The sequence below is a fragment of the Nanorana parkeri genome, unplaced genomic scaffold (assembly GCF_000935625.1).
Source record: "Nanorana parkeri isolate BGI_ZX_2015 unplaced genomic scaffold, ASM93562v1 scaffold919, whole genome shotgun sequence".
NCBI classification, from domain to species: domain Eukaryota; kingdom Metazoa; phylum Chordata; class Amphibia; order Anura; family Dicroglossidae; genus Nanorana; species Nanorana parkeri.
Window position 1 is genome coordinate 152,473 of NW_017307187.1, and position 10,401 is coordinate 162,873.

Below are 10,401 nucleotides of genomic sequence, written 5' to 3' on the forward strand. Positions count from 1 at the left end.
CAAGTGAACACTGTCTATTACTAAATTTTAATGCATCTCTAAGAAGAAATCAGACCATAAACATTAAAGTGACACTAAACTCAAGAGTTGGGTCCTAACTGAGCTAGGGAACAAAAGTAGCATCTACCTAGAACAAGGATGGCTGGAAGGAGTATGAGGTGATTTAATGCCGTTTGATGTCCAGCTGTCCTCCCCCCCCCTCAGTGTCACGATTGCAATTCAGACGATATTTGCTTTCCAGACTTGAATGCAAATATTTAAAAAATGCATATTTTTATATATATTTATTCTTAATTATGCATTTCTTTGTCCTTCCTTCTGGAGGATGGCTACTTTTGTTCCCCATGGTTCCTGTGTGTGTTCTAGTCACACTTCAGAAAGAAGGACAGTGCCAGCACCAATTCAGAGATGATTTGAGGATCTACAGCTGTGTGATGCACAAATAAGATACATTGTTGCTAATAGTTAAGGTACTGGAATGCATTTTTAAGAATGAACTCTTAGGTTTAGTTTCACTTCATGCATTTCAATTTTCATGTGTTACTTCAATAGGCATTATGCTGTGCACAGGGTCATCCCTATAATAAAGGGTTGCCTCAGGCAGCATCCTATTGGGTCACGTGGTGGGGTGGGTGTGCAGCAGGTGTGTCTGCTGCCCCCTTTCCGGCCAGAGCATCTCAGGTTACTAAGAGCTCCCAGCTCAGTTAGGACCTAGCTCACTGTGGCATCACTGGTTGCCAGGAGCTGAGCAGGTTACTCTGGCTGGCGTCCTGGTCCCACCCAGGTCCTGGCAGCCAGTGACGTCAGCGAGCTGGGCAGGACCCCCCGGAACATGCACCAAGAGCGACTAACTCCCCCCCAAACGTGCATCAAGTGCACCCACCCTCGGGCCATGAGAAGTTTAGGGATACCCTTGGTTGCATTTTACCATGTGTGTGTTAAGGGGCTGCCCCAGAAGGGCCAAAAAAACATACATGCACACACTGCAATGCACGCTTTACCATGCAGTGAGGTGGTTTTCAAGCAGGTACATGGCCTTAGTGTCTTGGCATGCCATTGAAAATGAATGCAGTGCAATCATGCAAGATTAATTGCTACTACATTCAACATATGTAGTTTACACCATAGGAGACATTTATTCTGTTTAATAATCAACTGCTACTCTTAGAAATTAAACATTAGTGGTTTTGGTAGCATTACTGAGCTATTAGAAATCTCTTTCTATAGCTCTTCTCTAACATTTAACCCAAGGGTTGGCAACATTTTCCACTTTTGGTGTCAATTTATAAGCATTTGATAATTGGCAGCCAATGAACAATTGCGCATCAGAGCCATATCCTTTATTTTAAATTTGTGTAACTTATAGTTGCACTGCTAATGGCAGGTTAAACATTAACACAGTTAAATGTTATATTAACAGGTGCGCACAAAAAGATGTTCAAATTGCTGTACTGAAGAGTAGATTGGACCTAATCAACAAACTTTACTAATTAGGTTTCAATAAGAAATAGCTAATGATTTTGTAGATATGCGACTATAGATCTTCCAGGTGCCACTGAAAATGGCTACATGTGCCAACCCTTAGCCTGATTCTTGCACTTAGCTCTCTGGTGCCCAGCCTATGATCTTGGGGAAGTACTGATCATATTACCAATGCCATGCTTCTCTTAGCAGCTGCAACTGGCATGGCAATCATGCTCAAGAAATCTTCCATAACTTACCCACAAACTTTGGCCCTGCCACTGAAACCCTACCTTCTTTACCCAACTAGTCACTGACCCAAAATAAGCATGCAGGACAGGACTTGTTAAACATGGTAGGTAATTACACCAGGCAGTTAAGACAGCTCCAGAATGACTGCCCTAGAGCCTACACCTTTAAAAACAAGTCATCAATTGAACTCCCTATATTTCCACCCTGGTTCACTTAAAGTGTAACTCCATTTTCTCAGTTGAATCTGGGAAAATGTAATTACCGTTACAATCTGACCCCCCTGTTTCCTTTCCGCGAACGCTCCTTCTCCTCCACCGGTGAGGGTGTACTATCCGTACCACGTACTGCAAGAAGGTCTTCACGTTGGTCAGCATGGACAGAAGTGCTTCTTATTAGTCAGCGCTGACCAATAAATGCTCACCTTTTGCAAGCAAAATTCAAAATCCAGAGCGCAGGACTGCACTAGACAGCAGTACGGGGTACAGATAGTACACCCACACTAGTGGAGGGGGAGGAAAAGGTAAGTACAGCAGGAGGGGGGAGAGGGGGCCACATTGGAGGAGTAATTCCATTTTCCCTGATTCACCTGGGAAAGTGGAATTACCCTTTAAAAACTAGAGTTTATATACATTTTTTTTTTTCTGTATCATTGCTTGTGTATACATAACACACAGTTATGTTGATCGATAACAATTTGTGGGGTATTGGAAGCATTTGGTCTATGGACTTAGACATTACGGATTCATTTTTTTATGGGGATATAAGATTTGGTAGATATAGCACTGGATCAGTTTTGGTGTTTGAATTATAATATATTACACCCAGTTCGGTTCTATCATGTATGTACACCTGGCTTTTTACATTTTTTTTTTTCCCCCTTTCTATAAAACAGAATTATACGTGTCACTGGCAATAGTACACATGGTTGCCCTAATGCTGAATAATTTGCATTAGAGAAGTGAAACAAACAGGTGTGTATGTGCTGGTCCGATGGTCTCAGGGTCCCTCCCTGACATCACACACTTAAAAACTTTTTTTTTTTTTTCTTTCTTTTCCATGCTAAAATTTATACATTAAAACAATATTGAGATATGAATTGAAAAATGAAAACCCAATAAAACACTATTTTATAAGCCCTTTATATTTTACAATACACATGGTCTATAGCTACACCCATGACTATGTAATATTTCATTTAGCTTGTCATGTATCACCAAATATGTTATAATCATCACCAGAGTTCCTACTTGGCAAGCAGATTTGGAGCATGAATATTCAATAAAAGATAAACAAGCATTGATTTAATAAAGGATTCATTCTGCAGAAAAACCTTTATAAAAAGAATTACTATTTTGTGCATTTTACATATCTGACACTTGCTCCAATAGTGATATTTTGTATTGTTTGGGAAAAGAACAAGATTTTACCTATAACCTGAAAGAAAAGTATATTTATAATTTTTACAGGCTTAGTCTAATGGAGTTTCCAAGTAGGACAGGCTACACCAGCCTACACACTGTCCAGCCAAGGTCAAGCTCTTCCTGGAGGATTTCAAGAATGTCACATGCGACAGGCATTATTCTTTATGTTCTGAATGTACTCTGAGCCTCTTCATAGTTGGTCATGCCTGGATCAGCTCTGGAGGAATGTTCCATGCAGGGTCTCATGTATGAAATCACTTATACTGGCATCTCCATTGAAAGGATACTGGCATCTCCATCGTGTAAGACCATTCTTAATTCACTAACAAACAAACCTACCATAATTATGTCCTTTAGTCATTACCCATATATCATGCACAACAAGGTTCCCTACTACTGCTGTGATCAGCAATCTAATTATGCGTTTAATGCAGAAGAGAAGAAGCTATACCATTGGTTCAAGTAAATTGGTCACACAGGTCGTAACTATAAGAGAGAACATTATATGTATATTGTGCACACAGGTCATGACCATAGGAGAGAATGTTAAATTGTAAATTGGTCATGACCATAGAGGAGAATGTTGTATGTACATTTCTGGTATATGCACATCACCGTCTTAAAAGAAAAATAAAAAAAAATACATCACAGGCAATTCCAAAATATTGTATGTTACAATGGCTTTGTGGTTAGTACTGATGACTTCTACTACTTTATTCCTTGGTTTAAATCAACAGCAATATTACATGCATGGAGTTTGTATGTTTACCCTCTCTTCGACTAGGGCTTCTCAACCCTTTTTCTGTCATGGCACTCATAAAAAGTAGGAAAAATCTGAAAGCACCCCAGACTAATATGTAATGGATTTTAAGAGGGGACCCAACATAAAAAACACAAAAAACTGTGGTTGCTCCCATTTCATCAAAGTCACCCCCTTCAAAATCAGAACCCCCCCACTCACCCTTACATCAGAACCCCTTTACACCTTTACATCAGAGTCCCCTTCTTCTTTAGAAACCCCCTCTCCTCACATCCAGAGCTCTTAAGCATGTGAATCCCCCTTTCATATTTGAAGACCCCTTTTACATCAGATTTCCCCTGTTATATTAGAGCCCTCCTTTCACATCAAGAGTCCTACCATCACACAATTTTGACACACTCCTGAAGAAGCCATAAGGCACTCCAGTGTACCCTTGTTGAGAAAGGCTGCCGTAGACTGATCTGGAACTACGGTGTGTTTATAATTATGGGGCATTAGTTCCGCTTGGTATAAATGGATATGAAATGTTTCAGTGTTCTCTGTAAAGCTATACTGGTGAAGTATAAATATAATGGATGGTAATAATGTCCATAAAGCTGTACGTCAGTAACTCAATCTGCTTTTCATAAGTTTGGTTGAGAAGAATGTCACCAGCACACCAATAAAACCTTTTAGCATCACCAAAAAGTTTTATTGAATAGTTTGTCAATAGAAAACAAAGTGCTTGCGTGACCTCGCAGGGTCCCTTATTCAGGCTCAACAGCGACCATTGATGATGAGCCTAATGGAGGGACCCTGCGAGGTCCCGACAGCGCTTGTTTTTCTATTGACAAACTGTTCTATAAAATGAACAATTGGTGACCCTAAAAGGATTTTAAGTGTGTTGGTGACATTTTTATCTACCAAAGTTATGTGATAGCGGCACCATCCGCAGTCATTTCAGCACCCATCCCTATCATTGGGATTTCTGGTAAGGAGTGTGACAAGTTCTTCTCTATAACCAATCTGCTTTTGAGTCTCACATTCCTTCCTTCCATAAGTTTGGGGACATAAAAATACCCGGGCTGCAGAATGTAGTGCTTCCCAGGACCCTGCAGGAAGGCACTATACTGCTATTATGGCCTCACAGACAACTGTGATGTTTTTGATCTAATGAATCAAGTGGAATGACTCACAGTGCATAAGAAATGAAACCACCATTGCATAAGTAACCATCTAAGAAGAGAAGAAAAAAAAAAAAAATCACAAAATAGACATGTTACTAATTCAGTCTTTTGTTCATTTATTTATTGTTAACTCAGAGTCATCTTAAATTGCATTGATAAAAACATATCAAGAAACATATATTCTCTAGTGGTCTTGACCTTGGTAACAGACTTATTTCAGAAAGGAATTTTCCACTGTTTTACAGGGTCTCCAAATTCAATAACTTCCCCAAAGCTGCTTCTGACCCTTCTTGGAAGAATATGGAGAGGTTACACTGGGTCCACTCCCACATTTTACCAGAAGGTGCAATATTATTTGTAGCAGCATCTACAGTTGAAAATGTTGCAGTGTATTGTTCTTTGAGGTATGCTTTAGCGTATAGCAAGGGATGAAGGAAATCTAAAAGGTGAGTTCCTAATTAAAAGGCAATTTCATACCCGACTTTTGAAGAAACATGCCTATAACCCAGAGAGCTTTCTTCAAAGCAAATGGTTGGAGCTGGTACATAAACAGTATGCACAGTGTTAGGCTACTGAAGCAAACCCATGCAGTTGCAAAAATTGTTTTAGAGACCCATTGTATATCCATGGCTGTGCTGCAGTACCAGACTTCAACATCAGGAGGAGAATTCTGTTACTACAAATCCCATTTTATTTATTGCAGTTCCTGGAAGCTGTGAAATGATGGTTGTGACAATACAGAGAGCTCACAAGCAGAGACAAAACTTCCAGTTCAATTTGCTTGTCTCTCTTGCCCAAAATCCCTACCTTCTAGCATTTTTTGTAACTTTACTTCTGCTTTAAAGAAATGCTAATTGACTGGCAACTCACAGGCATGCAAATCAGGAACCGACTTCACTTGCTGCACACTCGCTTTGGGCCAGTGATTCAGATAGCAATAAGATCAAAAGGACCGGCATGAAAGAAAAGCAACTAGTGGTCAGCAATGGTAGCCTATGTAAAGTATTTCTCTCATGGCAGGTTTACATTGTTTTTCCCCCCAAGAGGTGAAGATAACAGAGTGCCAATTGGAGAAATGACTGATTAGAAAATCAAGAACATAAACAATTAAAGCTGCTCAGGAAATTCAAGAGAAGTACTCCTTTAAAAACTTATAATAACTAAATTTCCAGTACCGTATAACAAAAGCAGTAACATAAGAGAGACTGCATTTAATGAGTGATGGTAACGCTCCCTACGGGGGTCCCACATGAGGCTTTTTTTAATGTCCAGTTCTTCTGTTAACTGATAATCATGAAGTACTAACATATTAAAACACTGGCCATCTCAGTGCTGCTGCCACCATCTTGGCCACAGGTGCACATCAAATCTTTGGTAATGGACTAGCAAACTCACATGGCACTAAAAGTAAAATATAAAAATAAGCAGAATACCAGAGTAAACAAGATATATCATCCGTGTAGCGGCATTGATCTTTATACAGTGGAAACTTAGTTATTTGGACGGCAACAAAAATAGCTGAGAGGAAGAACAGCTATTTATGAACTAGCAAAACAATGCGTGATCATCTGCTGCTCACAGCGTGTCTCTATTTATATGGCATTATTGAGAATTAATGCACGCTGCTTTTAAAGGCCAAGTTTACCTTTCAGACTTGGTTTCATGTTACTCCCTTAAGTGCACGCTATCATACAAGTGGTACCATGTGCCTGGTGCACTGTATTACCATTCATTCATATGGCACCCCAGCACACTTCCCACCGAGAACACCCCAGCACACTACTTTTTTGCAATGCACTGTATTGCGGCACCAAACGTTGTATTGCAACGCATGGCCATCTTGGGGTGCATTGAAGCCATTCAATGAATGCCAATGCAACCCACCAAGTGCAAAGTACTGCATCGCTGCGTGAGTTGTGCAAAAGCATGCGCTAAACATATGGCATCATGCGTCTAGGTATGAACCAGTCCTTAGGGAGTTGTAGTAGTAGTAGTAGTAGTAGTAGTAATAGTAATGAACTATATGTAAGTAGTAATGAAGAATGTTACCCGACAGGATCCTTTTACCTTTTTATACTTTTAAAAGAGCATCCCCCTTCCCAAAAATAAATGCAGTGACCCCAGAAGGGCTATAGCGGTTCTAGGTGAAGTCTACTTGGCCGAGTGTCTGCCTGGCTTCTTGTTTCTCTTGGAGGGTCCAGAAGTGATTCCTCCAAATGTTCCTGGCTATATTGCTGCCCATCTTGAAGTGCTGCATGCTTTCAGTCCTTGTACTGCATTCCCTATGTGATATTATAAAAAGGTCATATAGACAGAGAGCAGCAGCACAACAAAAGCAATACGGGCCTAACAATTCAAGTCCAGGGATCCCAACATGGCGTGTCCTTGATGGGTAAAAGAAACCATTTGGTGGCTTAACTATCTGGTGTGTACCACAAAAACTGAAATCTCAATTTTCATTAGACTGACCTGTAAAGAAGGTAAACTGCTGATTGGCTGGTTAGGGTACCGTTCCATATTATTAAATAAATCCACAGGTATTGATCAAACTCAATGGCACGGCTCATGAAACATGGTGAAAAGCCACTGAGATCCCTTATATATGCACAATTTAAATATATCATGGACACGTATCAGGATGAAAAGGCAAAAGTGTACTATAAAAATGCAATTTCATAACAAAAGAGAACAATGCACTGTAAGAAAAGAAAATATATATAGATCTGATTGGCACGGACAGATTAGTGGAAGAAGGCACAACTGTTGTGGAGTTAATGCACAGGCTTGTCACGGACGGACACTGTACCATCCTCCATGCCAAAGTAGACCCGTTCAGCCATGTTGATGAAGAGCCCAGTGTCCACCACACCTAGATGTAAAAAAGAAAAAGATTATAAATATATGTGAAATGATAAAAATGGAACAAGTCATCAATAAAAGAGCATTTGTACAGGTATTTGTTCTTTGACTAACACATCAATATATTTTCAGTGTCCAGGCCAACAGCAGTGGGACAGGTCCTAACTTCTTGCAATTGTCCCCAAAAGAAAAAAAAAAAAGATACTTTTTTTTTCCCCTTGCTGCACTCCTTACCGAAAGTCCCTTGTAATAGGAGGGTGCTCGCAGTGACTGCGGATAGTGTGGCGCAAAATATAGCAATGTCACTAGCACACTAAAGCCTTTTAGGAACATAAAATAAATGAACATTCTGCTATCCTAAAAGGCTTTGGTGTGCTGGTGACTTTTTTTTTTTTTTTTAAATGTAGAAAAACCTAAAACATCCAAATAAAAATGAACTACTGATTAATAAAAAGCCAAGCACCCTAGTAAAAAGACTCCTTAAAGAGACACTGTCCTCATTCAGAGCACTGCAACAGTGTCTTCACAAATGACCCCCCCCCTACAGCTGACACATGTTTTATCGCCTTACTAGTGCTTTCCCTCCTTTTGTTGCAGCCAGCACTAAAATCTCCAGTGTTGGCTGGTGCTGGACACTAACAGGGTTATTCACAAAAGGGTGAAGAGTTTGGAGAAGTCAGGAGAAGTGAACAATCTAGGTCAACATAGCTGATTTGAGATAATTCTCCAATTCAGCTATGTTGTCCTAGATTGTTCACCTCTCCTGCCTTCTCCAAACTCGTCACCCTTTTGTGAATAACCCTGTAAATGAAGCAGTGGCTTCACTACCTTGGTCATGTGACAGTGATCAGGTGTAGCTGCTAGACCCAAGCATTGTCAGAGGGGCAATGTCCCATGCAGCTTTAAACCTGGAATAACTAGTTATTGTCGCCAATGGTGATGGAGAAAGGAGCGGCAGGGGAGCTCTTGTTCAAGGGGAGTATAAGTGGGATAGAGGGGCTCCTTTCCCCAAATAAGCAAGGTGACAGTGTATCCTTAAGGCAAACCTGTGCTTTGCAATAGGTTTGCTCTAATACTCCATGCCAGCACTGGGTATGCTGGAGCATTTTGCAGAGCTTGCCCAATCGTCACACTGGGAGTCTATAGACCTGTGTGAGCTATGATTTCAGGGATTGCATCTTACGCAGCAATTTCCTTTCACTCATGGGAGTGAAGCAGCAGAGCAAAAGAAAAATAAACAATACAGTAAACATCTATGGATAAACCAGAGTTGTCTTTAAAGTACACCTGCCACCACCATAGCTACAAACTAGGCACCAGAAGATGCCCACTGACAACTATGACCTGCAGGTGACAGGTTTACGTTAATAAGGGCTTCATCCAGGATCAAACACTAAGGGGGTTATTCACAAAAGGGTGAAGAGTTTGGAGAAGGCCAGAGAAGTGAACAATCTAGGACAACATGAACTGGAAAGTGAGCTGAATTGGAGATTTCTTTCCAAATCAGCTATGTTGTCCTAGATGGTTCACTTCTCCTGCCTTCTCCAAACTCTTCTCCCTTTTGTAAATAACCTCCTCAGGTTATCATGTCTTTTTTTTCACCATCAATAGATTTTCATTAAATGTTTGTAAAAGAACTGGAGCAGAAGAACAAAAAGTTACATAGAACAATGAAAATATCAAATGTAGGACCAGGTAGGAACAAAACTATCAATAAGCATGCCAAAGAAAAAAGGTATCTTTTCAAAAAGTCCATCATGTCCTCTTTTATATGTATACTGTATCAGAAATGCTGGGCAAAAGTAGTGGGAAATGTGACTCTGTATTTTACCATAAACACTTAAAATACAAAAAAAATTATACATCTCGAGAATGTTCAACTTTTAGCAGCACCAATTACTACATGTGAATTTGGCTGAATCTGCTTTTGGCTCAGATCACATAGCGTACAAAGATTAGCATGACCTTGGGCAAACACTGTCGCAGGAAGCCTTTTTGGATTACATGAGGCCAAAATCTGGTACTTCCAAAAGGAACATGAAACAGGCACATAGCTACCCTTTGGGCTTATTTAAAACGAAGGCCTGCATTTCTGGAGAACATCATGCCTACTCTGTGCTTGGAGTCCTCCTTTAAATTCATATACTGACTCCAACATTGGACTTTAAATTTGTCCGCCTTTGTTCTTTATTCTATAGATACAAAAGCATTTCTCATTTAGCTTTCTACACATCAGCATGGTTGTTATGATGGGTTTAGTGCTTTCACAACCATTTCCATGAACGGCACATGTGCGAGGCAGTATGTGAATTAGTCAGAGAAACTGAGGAGGTTTCAGTTGGGTGGGGGGGGATGGAGAGGGCAGCCATCTTGGGAGTTGCACCTGCTCTTGTTAGACAGCCTGTAACCACAGGTTATGGAACGCTGATGTGTCCCAAGAATGTGCACTACGTGTCCTAATCTAGTATGAAGATTGTGAGAA

General features: G+C 40.3%; 1 protein-coding gene across 1 annotated transcript in view; it reads right to left on the minus strand.

The window, feature by feature from the left end:
- Positions 1 to 7,762: 7,762 nt before the first annotated feature.
- Positions 7,763 to 10,401, minus strand: part of RPIA (ribose 5-phosphate isomerase A) — a 27,779-nt gene continuing 25,140 nt past the window's right edge. The window contains exon 10 of the mRNA XM_018566103.1: positions 7,763 to 7,929. Coding sequence (XP_018421605.1) covers positions 7,832 to 7,929 — 98 coding nt within the window. The 3' untranslated portion in view covers positions 7,763 to 7,831. The remainder of the gene's footprint in view (positions 7,930 to 10,401) is intronic.